This window comes from Lampetra planeri, chromosome 45, assembly GCF_965212315.1.
Source record: "Lampetra planeri chromosome 45, kcLamPlan1.2.h2, whole genome shotgun sequence".
NCBI classification, from domain to species: Eukaryota; Metazoa; Chordata; class Hyperoartia; order Petromyzontiformes; family Petromyzontidae; genus Lampetra; species Lampetra planeri.
The window spans coordinates 5,165,188-5,180,513 of record NC_136151.1 but is presented as its reverse complement, the minus strand read 5'-3'; the positions used below and the strand labels follow the sequence as shown (position 1 = coordinate 5,180,513).

The 15,326-nt window shown below is 48.4% G+C and overlaps 1 protein-coding gene across 1 annotated transcript; it reads left to right on the top strand.

Annotated features, from left to right (window-relative positions):
* The first annotated feature begins 13,289 nt into the window (after positions 1-13,289).
* Positions 13,290-14,757, top strand: LOC144733049 (E3 ubiquitin/ISG15 ligase TRIM25-like). The gene is made up of 2 exons (XM_078614785.1): positions 13,290-13,927; positions 14,071-14,757. The coding sequence occupies exons 1-2, from the start codon at positions 13,370-13,372 to the stop codon at positions 14,194-14,196; spliced, it is 684 nt and encodes a 227-aa protein (XP_078470911.1). The 5' UTR covers positions 13,290-13,369; the 3' UTR covers positions 14,197-14,757.
* Positions 14,758-15,326: the final 569 nt, after the last annotated feature.

Here is a 15,326-nt window from a genome sequence, read left to right as displayed (position 1 = left end):
CCGTCTTCAGGTGAAACTGTCACAGCAAAATATCTGTATCAAGTGAAGAGAAGTCCCAAGAGGTACGACCTTATATACTGGTTAAGGGGGGAGGAGCCAGGAAGGGCAGCGGGAGAGGAGGAGTTGTGAGATGGTCAGTACTGCTGCTGGAACTGAGCCTTTGTAATGTAGATGGTATATGTAGATAAGCCAGCTAGGATTAAGCCGCCTTTTGTTATGCTGCTGGGTGGGTAAATTAATTAAATACGAAAAAGGAGAGTACTGTTAAACTCTGGGGATGTTAACACTCGGTAGAGTAAAAGTGTGCCTGTCAGATAAGATGGTCCAAAAATGTGTAGTTAAATCTTTTTTGCATGGTTGATAACATCTTTCCAATAATTACTCAGTTTGTACCCATCATCACGGTTGAAATTATGTCTGTGTTTGTAATACTGAATGGCTTCGTGTACAAACCTTTGATGGTAGCTAGAGGGTTTGCAGAGCACCTTAGTCTCGGAGAAAACAATATCATGAGAACCCACCGCGTTGTAGCAATGATCGGCAACGGCGGAAGACTCAATTTTTCCGTGTTTCAAATCTGACTTGTGCTCGCGGACACGATCATGAACATGACGTTTCGTTTCCCCAATGTAACAGTCACCACAGCTGCAACTCAGTTTATAGACTCCAGGGTATTGCAAGTCAGGGATGACATCCTTCACAGATGGATTTAGATCACGGATTTTATGTACTGTACTGCATCGGACTTGGATCTTATGTTTGTTTAGAATTTTGGAGATCTTTTTGGTCACGCCTGCTATGTATGGTAACGTGACAGTTTTGATCGGAGTTTCAAGTGGCTGTTTCTATATGGTGGGAGACACAGCTTGGCGGATGGTGCGTTCAGAGTATCCGTTCATCCTGAGGGCCCGATGTACGTGTCTTAATTCACTGGCCAGGTGGTGTTGGTCAAAAATGCCATTTCTGACAGAAAGAACTAAGAGTATGAATCCTTGCAGTCACGAAAGCTTCAAATCTACATTTGTCAAATAAAAAAAATATTAAGTTTAATATTTTTAAAAGACAATTTTTAACGATCATGCTCAAATAAATCCTGAACAAATAAATGGAAATGAGATGACATACTTGTTATAAAACCCTTTAATAAGATATTTTTACACGGTACGGTTTGGTGCAGAATCCCACAAAGCCTCACCATAGCCAACGACATCAATCCAAGGGACAAACCATCACCGTTTGCCTGGCCACTGTGGGTTTGTAAAAATCGCGAGCCGTAAACCCCAACACCGCGGTGTGAATGCAACGCTCCTGTCGACGCAGGTGAGAGTCGATTCGTGTCTTGGTTGGTCGCCGCCGTGTGCGCTCCAGGGACAGCGTCTCTCAGCCACAGCGAGCGGCTATCGGTGAGAAGCCACTGAGAGTCGTGGCGAGCGCAGCTCCCACTGAGAGCGTAGCGAGTGGACCTGGCTCCCGTCTGAAAGTGGTCAAAGCCGACCCTGTAACGTGTCTCATGGTGCGTCTAGACAGCTGCGTGCGATACGAAGCTCGTGTCTGTGACCTTGATTATCTGAAAACACATTTCCACGGAGTGTCTCGTGAGGTTTGTCACCTCGTGCTAAGTAATGTTGGCTTCCTTGTTCATCTCCGATGTTGTGAGCCCCCAGGATGTTGATGGTTAAAATATTATGATGGGAAAGTCGCTCGATTGAACTTCTCATTAGCAAGGGTGTCCAAGGTATCAAGTGATCATGCCTTTAAACTTCTATAAAACGATTTACTACGTGTGAATTTGCACGTAAAAATATTTGTGTGCATTTCGGTTTCTTCGCGTGTCTATGAGAGAGTAACTCACACCACTGAGTAGCTATGCCAGTGTGTTTATATTTACTACCCAAACCCAAGCGATGAGGTTGTCTCTAACATGACACATCACACTATCTACTGTGTAAAGCTCAGATATAGTACACGTGTGTGTAATGCTGTTACATACCCTCACCATGTACTATAGCTGAGTTATAGACAGTGCATAGTGTGCTGTATAGTGTGATGTGTAATGCTGTTACATACCCTCACCATGTACTATAGCTGAGTTACATACAGTGCATAGTGTGCTGTATAGTGTGATGTGTCATGTTGTTACATACCCTCACTATGTACTTTAGCTGAGTTATAGACAGTGCATAGTGTGCTGTATAGTGTGATGTGTAATGTTGTTACATACCCTCACCATGTACTATAGCTGAGTTACATACAGTGCATAGTGTGCTGTATAGTGTGATGTGTAATGTTGTTACATATGTAGTGGTGGTGTTGACGTGCGCCGACTGTGACAGTGATGGATCACGGGGCGGCGCGGGGTGCGGGGTTGGGCACGCGTTGTGGGCGTGGTGTGGACGCGCGCGCCGGGAGTGACAGATGACGGGGCGGCGCGGCGTGGGTGCTGAGGCACGCTGAGATGTGGGAAAACAGGATCGTAGCCAGCGCCCAGTGATTGGTCGAATAGGATGGGTGCTCGCAGCGACGTCCGCAGGTGGGGTATAAAGGGGGACGCGCGAGAGCACTCGGGGAGAGTTACCCAGTTGAAGACCAGAAGACGGAGCTGAAGACCTAGTGCCCCGAGACCCCTAGTCCCGCCGTCCTTGTGGGGACCGGGGCCCTGTGTGGCTCGGAGGCGAGACTGTGGGACCCGGGGTCCGACGCCCACGTGGGTCGGGCTGGGGACCCACAGTCAAGACGGACACCCCGGGCAGGGAGTGTCCCGAATAGCTCAGTGGGCGTTAGTCGCCAGGGTAGCTAAGAGGGCGTTAGTCGCCAGGGTAGCTAAGTGGGTGTTTGTCACCCGAATAGCTCAGTGGGCGTTAGTCGCCAGAATAGCTCAGTGGGCGTTAGTCGCCAGGGTAGCTAAGAGGGCGTTAGTCGCCAGGGTAGCTAAGAGGGTGTTTGTCACCCGAATAGCTCAGTGGGCGTTAGTCGCCAGAATAGCTCAGTGGGCGTTAGTCGCCAGGATAGCTCAGTGGGCGTTAGTCGCCAGGGTAGCTAAGAGGGCGTTAGTCGCCAGGGTAGCTAAGAGGGTGTTTGTCACCCGAATAGCTCAGTGGGCGTTAGTCGCCAGAATAGCTCAGTGGGCGTTAGTCGCCAGGGTAGCTAAGAGGGCGTTAGTCGCCAGGGTAGCTAAGAGGGTGTTAGTCACCCGAATAGCTCAGTGGGCGTTAGTCGCCAGGGTAGCTAAGAGGGCGTTAGTCGCCAGGGTAGCTAAGTGGGTGTTTGTCACCCGAGATACTAAGTGGGTGTTAGTCACCTGTGAACGAGTTTGGTAAAATAAAAGAGTGTGCTCCCCGTGAAGTCGTCTCCCGCCGAGTTACTACATTACAACTGGCGTCAGAAGTGAACCTGTCTTCAAGAAGAATGGACACGAGGAAGACTACCCATACCCACGAGCGAGGTCGGGAAGACGACGGCGTACCGGGGACACCAACCTCGGGAGGAGAGGACGAGGAGTTGCCGCCGATGCAGCACTTCGCGGTGATGGCCGACGCTCCGCTCGCCTCCGACACCAGCCTCCAAGACGCACACTCCAGGTTGGCGGAGTTGCTACTCGCCGCCGCCGCTGTCTTGGCGGACATCTCCGTTCCGGCGAGCGAAAAAACGGCTGCGGGGTTGGTGGAGAAAGCGAGGTTGGAGGGATCCCGCCAAAAGGCGCTTCGCGCCAAAAGTCTGGAAGTTGCCGCCGTTTTTGAGGGGCCGCCATCGATTGGCGGGAAGCACGGACACCACGTGGCCGGAGACCTCCGCTCAGCGCAGCCCACGTCATCAGCGCGCGCCGGAGCTCTCCATTTTGCGCCTGACAACCGAGCCGACATTTTACACAACTACAGCGGAGCGCGGGAAAATCTCTCCGACGTCGACGACGATCGGGTCCTCCAGCAAAGATTGCCCGCGCTGTCGGCGTTCAAGGCGGATGGGGGCGACTGGGGAGCCTTCCGCAGACTGACGGGATGGTTGGGCGTCTGAACAGGACGATTACGTCTATGCTGTGCCAACAGGTCTGCGACGATCAGGTTGATTGGGACTTACAGGTGCCGGGGGTACTCGCGGCCTATCGAATGGCCCCTCATGCGGCGACGGGGTTTTCCCCATTTTTTCTTATGTATGGGCGGGAGGCCGATCCGGCCATGGACGTCCAACTGGGGATTTCCCAGCCACGTGCAAAATCAAAATTGGCAGACCACATCAAATTTAATATCGCCAAATTGACTGAAGCGCGGGAGGCGGCGAGGTTGAATTCGCGGTCTCGGCAAATCGTGAACGAGAGATTGCATGGGCGGAGGGTGCATACGCATGATTGGAAACCAGGCGATAAGGCCTGGCTGCATTGTCCACATGCACCGTTGGCTACGTCCCCCAAATTGTTGAGACCTTGGAGGGGACCGGTGGAAATTGTGCGGGTTGCACGACCCCAGAGTATACAGATTAAATGGGAAAAACGCCGTTGGTACGTGCACCCCTCCCGACTGAAGCCCTATGCGGCACCGTGTGACCCCGTTCTGTGCCGTAACGACCGGGCGTGTGATGTGACCGTCGACTTGGGGAGGGAGGTGTCGCAGGCTGCTCCTCACGTGTCTCCACCTGACACACCCCCAGGTGCCTCGGGCTTGACGGCTGCTGACCGTCGGGAACCTGAACCCCGCGGCACGCACGGGTCCTCGATGCCTGGCCAATGTCTTCCTGAACTGCCGGCACCACCGGACGTTCAACCGCGTCTGGTGCCGTACGACGGACCGGCAAGGCGGACTCGGGCTAGGGCACAACAATTTTCATGAAGACATTTTTTTTCGACACCGAGCTCGCCCGGTGTTCCCCTCTGCCGGGGTAATGTCCCGTTGTAGGGACGCTCGGAAAGAATGGGACGCTGCACGAGTCGAGAGAGAAAAAAAAAAAAAAAAAATTTCAATTTATTTTTCTTTCTGCATACACATTGCTATTGTCACTCGCCGGATTGTATATATTGTTCTGTTGTCGCGGTGGCATTGGTTGATGGTTGCGGATGGTAGTGTTCGCGTTGTGTTGTGTTGTTACGTTAGTTGTTGTTCTTGTTGTTGTGTTGTGTTACGGGGCACACAGGGGGGTTTGTATATTTTTATAGCAGCCGGGTCGGCTGCGAGCTATGTGGTAGGGGGTGATGTAGTGGTGGTGTTGACGTGCGCCGACTGTGACAGTGATGGATCACGGGGCGGCGCGGGGTGCGGGGTTGGGCACGCGTTGTGGGCGTGGTGTGGACGCGCGCGCCGGGAGTGACAGATGACGGGGCGGCGCGGCGTGGGTGCTGAGGCACGCTGAGATGTGGGAAAACAGGATCGTAGCCAGCGCCCAGTGATTGGTCGAATAGGATGGGTGATCGCAGCGACGTCCGCAGGTGGGGTATAAAGGGGGACGCGCGAGAGCACTCGGGGAGAGTTACCCAGTTGAAGACCAGAAGACGGAGCTGAAGACCTAGTGCCCCGAGACCCCTAGTCCCGCCGTCCTTGTGGGGACCGGGGCCCTGTGTGGCTCGGAGGCGAGACTGTGGGACCCGGGGTCCGACGCCCACGTGGGTCGGGCTGGGGACCCACAGTCAAGACGGACACCCCGGGCAGGGAGTGTCCCGAATAGCTCAGTGGGCGTTAGTCGCCAGGGTAGCTAAGAGGGCGTTAGTCGCCAGGGTAGCTAAGTGGGTGTTTGTCACCCGAATAGCTCAGTGGGCGTTAGTCGCCAGAATAGCTCAGTGGGCGTTAGTCGCCAGGGTAGCTAAGAGGGCGTTAGTCGCCAGGGTAGCTAAGAGGGTGTTTGTCACCCGAATAGCTCAGTGGGCGTTAGTCGCCAGAATAGCTCAGTGGGCGTTAGTCGCCAGGATAGCTCAGTGGGCGTTAGTCGCCAGGGTAGCTAAGAGGGCGTTAGTCGCCAGGGTAGCTAAGAGGGTGTTTGTCACCCGAATAGCTCAGTGGGCGTTAGTCGCCAGAATAGCTCAGTGGGCGTTAGTCGCCAGGGTAGCTAAGAGGGCGTTAGTCGCCAGGGTAGCTAAGAGGGTGTTAGTCACCCGAATAGCTCAGTGGGCGTTAGTCGCCAGGGTAGCTAAGAGGGCGTTAGTCGCCAGGGTAGCTAAGTGGGTGTTTGTCACCCGAGATACTAAGTGGGTGTTAGTCACCTGTGAACGAGTTTGGTAAAATAAAAGAGTGTGCTCCCCGTGAAGTCGTCTCCCGCCGAGTTACTACATTACACATACCCTCACCATGTACTATAGCGGAGTTATAGACAGTGCATAGTGTGCTGTATAGTGTGATGTGTAATGTTGTTACATACCCTCACCATGTACTATAGCTGCGTTATCAAGGACCACCACCACCAGGTCACGTAATCACACCACATTCTTAGTTATCAACCACCACCATGTCTTCCTCACACCACATTCTTATTTTTCAAGGACCACCACCACCGTCTTGTACCCACACCACATTGAATTGCGGCTCTTGAAATAACGTGTTGGGTTTTTTTAACTTACCGAATTGTAACAAATAAGAAATGTCTCGATATTTTGGTTTCTGAACCCCCTGGTTTAGGGGAATCGGTTTTTTAAACCCTGAATACGATCTGACAGCGGTGTGGTTTGCTGGGAAAAACGCACAGCCTCACCCTAGCCAGTGTTTTGTTTACGTGACAAACCTTTCTCATTGATTTTGTCGGGTGGTGGCGGGTTTAACGACACGTTAAATATTTACGCGATCTAACCCAAAAACACGTTTAATGAATAATATTGGTCGCGATTAGCCTACTTATATTTTTAAATCTGAAAAGACAGTACGAAGCGATAGAGGGACAGTACGGCTCCCCGGGACCATGGTTACTAATTGAAGTGCTAATGATGATTGATGGGACGAGCGTTGACAGGATCACGTGAGGGGAAGCACGTGACCCAATGGCCGTGAAGTGTAACAAGGGTGTCGATTGAATAAGAGCCGGTGCGAACCGGACCTGGGAGCTGTTGTTGTGGGGAATCGCCGTCGTCTCCATCGTCTCTGAGTAGTCTTGAGGCTAGAATTACATTGTCTCAGAATAGAGTCGTCTAATTACCCAAGTGTATATCGTCACTCGTTACGTTGTCAGCAGACTTTATTCGTAATAAAAATATACGTGAAGAATAAGACGGTGTCTCTGAGAGCTACATTACAAATGTAACGCAACGTCTACACAGGTGAGCACGGGCTGCCGCGGGGAACATTCCAGGGCGAGTCTAGTGGTGTTCATAATTTAACTGCAGGTGAAGTCCGATCGTTTCCTTGTTCGTCGTGGCTGCTCCATGCTTTTTACATATCGCTTCGGTGGCTAGGAGATGTTAACTACCTTGCCTGGTATACAGGAGGTCGTGGGTTCCATTCCAACCCTGACGCCTGCTGTATATTTGTAGTTTGCGTGTCCCTCTCGTCGTGGTCCCGTGGATTTTTTTCTGCTTCCTCTGATTTCCCCTCGACATTTAGAATCAACGTCACGCGTTTAAAGTTTTTGGCTGAAAAAATATCCACGCGAAAAGCCACTTTGTTGAGCTTTCAATCGTGGCCAGGTCGCTTAAAGAAAGAGCTACATAGCTCAGTGGATCTTACCTGGTAAAATATAAAGAAATATTTTAAATAGAATTTGCCAAAATCAGCCAGAGTAAAGGATGTAAAATGTTGACATTGACAAGAATAGGTGATGAAGACTTCTTTTGTTTAGGTATTGACGATTTTAAACATTGAACAATATATTTTATATTCTTGGTTCTTTCGGTAAAATCACGTAGATTTTTTTTTACCGAAACAACCAAAGAGTATGGATTCTTGCATCCACAAAAGCTTCAAATCAAGAACGATGAGAAGCGTCTGCCGTCAAAGTAAAAAAGTCAAATCGGTGATAAATCGCGCGTAGTGAATTGAAAGAGACATTGATGAGGCGTCAACCATTAATGTTGTACAACAACAACAGCAGCAGCTGTTGTGCGTCAACGAGCTGCACCATCCGCACGCCGTTCGCCACAACGCGCTACAGACGCAGTCCATGGCGACACGGAGCCAAGGCGAAGTCGTCGCTGCACTCCGACAACAAAGAAAGCGGTGGATAAAGCAAAGCACTTTCTGGCAATCACCCGAATGTCAACAAGACGCAGGGAACTATTAACTTTTATATTTATATATATACTGTATATGTCCATAATGCAGGTTGATTGGGTTAGATGGTTAACCCCCGATAAAACTGTATAATGGCTTTTGGTCGCGAAAGCTTTACGTGTTAAACTACTGTTAGGTGTTCTAGATTTGAAGCTTTCGTGACTGCAAGGAATCATATTCTTAGGTTTTTTCGGTAAAGTCAAGTAGGTAAAAAATTAATAAAAGTAAGACGGATGCTTGTGTTGCCTCCGAAACGTCGTGATTTTTATTTTATTTTTACTTACTTTTATTAATTTTTATTTTTACTTTACCGAAATAACCTAAGAATACTGTTAGGTGTGTTATGGTGATGTGTTAACTTTCCTTGTACTTGCGCTACTATCATGTTTGTGTACTGTTTGTTGTAACGTTCTTACCCCGTGCTCCTACTGGACATCTGTTACAAAGAGCTTTTCAGGGCATCGGATTCCTCCTGCAGTATAAATATTCCGATTCTGGTGTACGTCAGTCCAAAGATACCAAATTAACGTCTGTGATAATAACAAATCGCGTTACCGGTATCTGCTTTGATCCACATTGCTCACCGTAGCTGTTGGGCTGTACGGAATGTACCACTCACTCAGCGGGTTGGGGGGGGATACAAACAATATCGCATTAACTTTTACTTTAAAACATAAAACAACAAAGCAAGACACAGCATGATAAAATACTGTAAGTGTTATTCTACAATCATTACGTAACAATTTGAATCGACGGAATAGGGTAAAGTTTTATTCGTGACTTTGTGAAATTATGGCATTCAATCACCCCTGTGGTTGGTAATGGTTTCTCTCTCCGTGGGTCATCGCGGACAAATTATTTTATTCAATTGTAATTCAACTTTAAAGTATGTTTTAAACATGTTGTTGTATTTAAACTTTAAAATACAGAAACACTTTTTTTTCGTGTAAATATCCCCGATTGTAAATGTTGTTTTGGCCAATCAACAGGCGGAAAATAACGAGCGTTAGCGTGACACACGCTGGTACTTGTTAAAGCCAAGGGCGCGAATCTACAGGTACATCTAGACAGGTTTGTATGTGTGTGTGATGCGGGGCTTGTTTTTACATTCCTTAAACATCTGAGCACATTCCATGGGGGTACCTCGTGAGGTTTGTAACCCCGTGTAAAGTAATTTTACATCCTTGTTTCTTGTCTGTTTGCGAGCCCTGATACAAATACTCACCACTCACCATCTACACACGACAAACCAGCCGATATCCACAAACATTACTCACCATCTCATATGCACACACACTACTCATCACTCACCATCCACACACATTACTCACCACTCAACATCCACACACTACTCACCACTGACCATCCACACACACTACTCACCACTCACCATCCACACACACTACTCACCACTCACCATCCAAACACACTACTCACCACTCACCATCCACACACATTACTCACCACTCACCATCCACACACACTATTCACCACTCACCATCCACACACCACTCACCATCCACACACCACTCACCATCTACTCACACTACTCACCATCTCATAAGCACACACACTACTCACCACTCAACATCCACACACTACTCACCATCCACACACACTACTCACCATCCACACACATTACTCACCACTCACCATACACACACATTACTCACCACTCACCATCCACACACACTACTCACCACTCACCATCCACACACTACTCACCATCCACACACACTACTCACCAGCCGCCATTAACCAGGGGGAACATCTCACCCAGGAATAAACCCGTTTAGCAGATATTCTGATGGAGATAATGAGACCAAGTAAGAACTGAAAAGTGTAAAAACAAATCCTTGCAGAAGAAAGAGGCAATGACACGAACGAGATAAAGGCAGCTCCAACCAACTCGCCTTCTCCTTAAATGGACTTGCTCCTCACTACATTCATGACCTCCTTCAGCCACGAATATTCCATCAAGATCGTCAAGATCCTCAGCTTGTGCATTGCTCACCGTCCCACGGTCTCCAGGCTACACAGGTGCCTTGGCAATTATGGCACCTACACTCTGGAACTCGTTGCCCTTCGAGGTCAAGGGGACTTCCGAGACACTGCTCATCTTCACATCTCCACTAAAGCCGTCTCTGTTTAAAATGTCTTTCTCCCTTTAGTGATGTTCAAATCTCCTTCTCACTTCTTTCCTTGGTTGATGTTCACTATTTTCTGCCTTACCATGCATAGCACCCCGAGAGCGATTGTTTAAGGGCGCTTTGTAAATGTTAATTATATTACCATTACTGAATGATTATGTAATCAGTAGAAATGCATTATTTAATTATTAAAATACTATTCTTTTATTATTAGCGTCAAAGTATAATAGTACGAGCATTTATTTATTATTTAATTATTATTTAGGTGTCATTATTTCACAGTTATTAAATTTTAATTAAGTTATAATACATACAAAATAGCTAAATCATTATTTTATTATTATCCATTTCCAATTAAGTAATAAATTCATTATAATAACATTATAATAATTACATTATTATTATTGGTTCAGGGCACGGGGTCGGCAACCTGCAGCTCCATAGCAACGTGCAGCTCTTTGAGGGACGCCTGCTTCGTGAGAAGTTTTTATTTATCACAGACCACCACCACCACCGTCTCACGTACTCACACCACGTTCTTATTTATCAAGGACCACCACCTCTATCTCTCGTACTCACACCACGTTGCATTGCGGCTCTTGAAATATTAACTTACCGAATTGTAAAAAATAAGAAAAAATCTCTCTCCTTGTTGTTTTGGTTTCTGAACCCCCTGGTTTCGGGGAATCTTTTTTTTGTTAAACCTTGAATACGAACTGACAGCCGTGTGGTTTGCTGGGCAAAACGCACAGCCTCACCCTAGCGGGAATGTTTTTATAATTATTACACGCTTTTATTGAACTCATTGTCTGTTGTTGTCGTATCCTCAAATTCTTTTAACTCAATTTTAACCCACTTCCCAATGTGGTATCGACTGCAAACTTGGTATACTTACGTCATACTGATAATACTATACTCTATATAAAAAGTATTTTTAAACTTTTTATGTTATGTTTTGGCTTGGGTCTAATTGTCCACGCTCAACTCTACGTTGGTTGTAAATCACCACGGCCCCTTACATTGTGGCAAGCTTCGGGGCCACTTCCTGGAGTCGTCGAGTTCTGCCATTACGAGAAGGGTACATTTCATTAAAGCGTGTTTAAAAAAAAATATTTTTCAATATTATTTTGTTTACGTGACAAACCTTACTCATTGGTTGTGTCGAGTGGTGGCGAGTTTTACGACACTTTTATATTTAAGCGATCTACCCCAAAAACACGTTTTATGGATAATTTTGGTCGCGATAGCCTACTTATAATTTTAAATCTTTAATAAAACTTTACACCGTGAGGTTTACAGTGGAAAAACACAGCCTCACCCAAGCCGGTGTAACCAGTCTATAGGACAAACCATCACTGTTTTCATGGTTACCGTGGGGTTTTTGTAAAAATATATCAATTGCGACTCTTTAACCTTGACACTGTGTGTGAATGTAACGCCACGTCTACACATGTGAGTAAGGGCTGCCGCGTGCAACATTCTAGGGCGCGTCTCGTGGTGTTTATAATTTAGCTGCAGGGGAAGTCAGCTCGTTTCCTTGTTCGTTGTTCTGCTGTGATTCTTTTTTACATCTCGCCGCGGTGGCTACGAGATGTTAACTACCTCGCACGGTATACAGGAGGTCGTCGGTTCGATCCAGACCCTGACACCTGTACATGTACTTGGAGTTCGCTTGTCTCTCTCCCTGTAGTCGCGTGAATTTGTCTCTTGGTACTCCAATTTTTCCCTCCACACTTAGAAACATGCACTTAGAGTGTTTGAATGCGAAAAATATCCACGTAATAAGCCACGTCGTTGAGCTATCAATTGTGGCCAGGTCGCTTCTGAAAAGAGCTATAAACCTCAGTGGGCCTTACCTGGTAAAATAAAAATAGGTTTAATAGAATCGTCCATACTCAGCGATTCCAGGATGTAAAATCTTAACATTAACAATAGGTGATGAATATATATTTTTTAGGTTATTAAGATTTAAATCCTCGATTTTTTAAAGCATAATAGGAAAATTTACGGTGAAAGTCATGTAGATAATGAGCTTAAATGAACCACGATGTTTGTTTAGCCAAGGGCTGTTCGCTGTGGAAATGCGTGAGGCCACCCACCCAGTGACCCAACCACTCAACCGCACGCCCTCCCAGCCACCCTTCCTCCAGCCCTCCCTCACCGCCTGCTCGCCCACCCCTCACGCCATCCTCCTGCCCATCTGTCTCCCCTCTCACCAAATAACCCCCCCACTTACTCACTCAACCACCACCACTCACTCGCACCTTCGATTAGCAGGAGTGGCTACGTACGCTGCGAAATAAGTTCAAGATACACTCACCCACCCACTCACATACCTCCGATTAGCACGGTTGACCGCGTATGGTGTGAAAGAAGTTCAACATACATACAACCACCATCCACCCAGAATAAAACGGTGTCGTAGGAATGAAAAACAAAAACATATTTGACACATGAACAGAGGACGCACAAAGCCAGTTGTTAAAATATTAGCTGATAACGATGTTAGACGATTACAGACTGCGAAGCTTAAACAAACACAGATGGGAAAAAAACAAGTTCACCTTTACATCAGAATGTTTGCACAAGGTGCGGTTCCATTGTGCAATACACACAGCCTGACCCTACCCGGTCAATCAGCCTGTGGGACAAACCATTATCGCTGTGTCCCGGGTTGCTGCTGCTGCATTTTGTTTGTACAAATATATCACTTGAGACCGGTCAAAGCTATGTATGTTGAACTTCTTCCACACCGTACGTAGCCAACAGTGCTAATTCGAAGTGCAGGGGAAGGACAACAAACTAAACACAAAAGTCAGTTTTAGCTATTACACAGTGCGTGACTGTAACGCCACGTCTACACAGGTGAGCCCAGCCGCCGTGTGGAACATTCCAAGGCGTGTCTCGAGGTATTAATAAGTTAACTGCAGGTGAAGTCAGTTAATTTCCTTGTTCGTCTCCGCGGTGTGAGCTGCTGCTGCTGCTGCTGCGATAGCTCCTCCGTGAGCCGCGGCGAGCGACTGAGTCCGTGTGAAGCCATGGGCCATGGCGAGCGCGTCTCCCAGTGATTGTGTCGACCGTGAGCTGAACTGCCCCATCTGCCTGCGCACGTTTGACTGCCCCTCCACGCTGAGCTGCGGCCACTCGTTCTGCCTCCGGTGTCTGGACGGTGTCTGGGAGAGAGCGAGCAGCTTCAGCTGCCCGCAGTGCCGAGCGGCCTTCCCTGAGCGACCCCAGCTGAAGAGGAACGTGGCGCTCGCCAACCTGGTGGAGCAGCTCAGAGTTCGGGAGAGGATGGCCGGATTTGTCTTCTGTGACGGCTGTGATGATGGGGAGACTCCTGCAGTGAAGACCTGCCTGAGGTGTGAGATGTCCCTGTGTGAATCCCACCTGAAGCCTCACCTTAAAAACCCCAAGTTTAAAGACCACGTCCTAGTGGCTCCCATTGTTAATGTGGTGGAACGGAGATGCAAGAAGCATGAAGATCCTTACCGGTTCTACTGCAAGCAGGACGGCGGCCTGGTCTGCACGGTATGCTCCATTACTTGTGCACACAAACGACATGATGTCATCGCACTGGAAGATGAGCAGAAGACACGGAAGGTGAGGTCCTTTATATGTGCATGGAATTATATTTTTCTAATGAGCATTTCAGGGCCACCACTGTGGAGGGCTCAGTGTGGCGTGGGGCAGAGTGGCAGCCGCTCAGGGATTGGAGTCTCCTCTGGTGACTTTGTCTCTTACAGAGTGGAGCCGGAGGGGAGACGCGAGCGGTGCAGGAGAAGAGGAAGAAGGCGGAGGCGTCTGTGGGACGGATGAAGGCCGCTTGCAAGGCTGTACAGGTACCACGCGTGGGCTTTGTTACCTTGTGACCTTTACCCTGTGTGGAGTCTGTGACTCTCTCCCTGTGAGGACAACTCTGTAGATTAAAGTGAACTTTGTTAGTATTGAGTCAGTGTTTAATAACTGTGCAGGATATGCATTATTATGGCTATGGGTGCTTGAAATATAAATTACAAAAAACATTCAACGTTCTCCCTTCTAGCGGGCCATACAGACTCAGGGCTATGCTCTCTCGGGTCCTCCGCTACGGGACCTAGGGGAGGCTAAGCTGACCCGACCTAGCCAAGGTACGGGTCTCACCACTGGTCCACAACAACCCGGCTCTTACAAGAGCCTCGGTTGAGGGTCCCAGGGTGCTGGCCTAGTCTTCAAGTCTTCAGACGTCTTCGGGTCTTGAGTGGACGAACACTGCCGGTCCCGTTGAGAGGACCGGCTTTTATACACCGGTTGGGGATACACCGCCCCTCGCGTCTCCTTCCCTCGAACCTTCCAGAGGGTTCTGGAAGGGTCGGGAATGGACCGTTGGACCCCAACCCCCAGCCCCCATCCCCATGGGGGTCTAGGATCTCTACCTCCGGTCACGGGGCACCCAGTGGGGGGGGGGGGGGTCGGGGGTTACCTTAGGTTAACCGCTACACCTCCCGCTCACTCTCTCGGCTGCCCCCTATCGGCCTGTGATAGTGGTGACAAGTAAGAAGACATACAGCGCCTTGGTATGGCACAACATATGTAAACAAAAAAAAGTTCATATCTCGTGAGACTGCACAGCACTTCGCAGGTTAACTCGAATGACTTGCAATGAGTGAGATAAATTAACGCAGTATGGAGCAACGACTACATTGAAAAAGAAACTAGAAATTAAACGAGTGAAGATGAAATTACAGGAAATCGGCTGTTAAATGCTAGAATAAACACAAGAGACACTACTTCAAGAGAGTACAGGGAATGCGGGAAAACAAGTTTGCTCTAAATACACGCACCCAACGCTCAATCAGATGTAAAACGAGGGTTCACCGACGGTCGCCGATCGGTGGGATAGGCTCCGCCGCTTCAGCCATCAGCTAATTAGATGGATGTGCCAAGTTCAAGGGCGGAGCTCAAGGGTTCTTGTGGGTAACCATCTAGAAGGTTCGTAAGGGGGCGTGGCTATAGGTGGGGC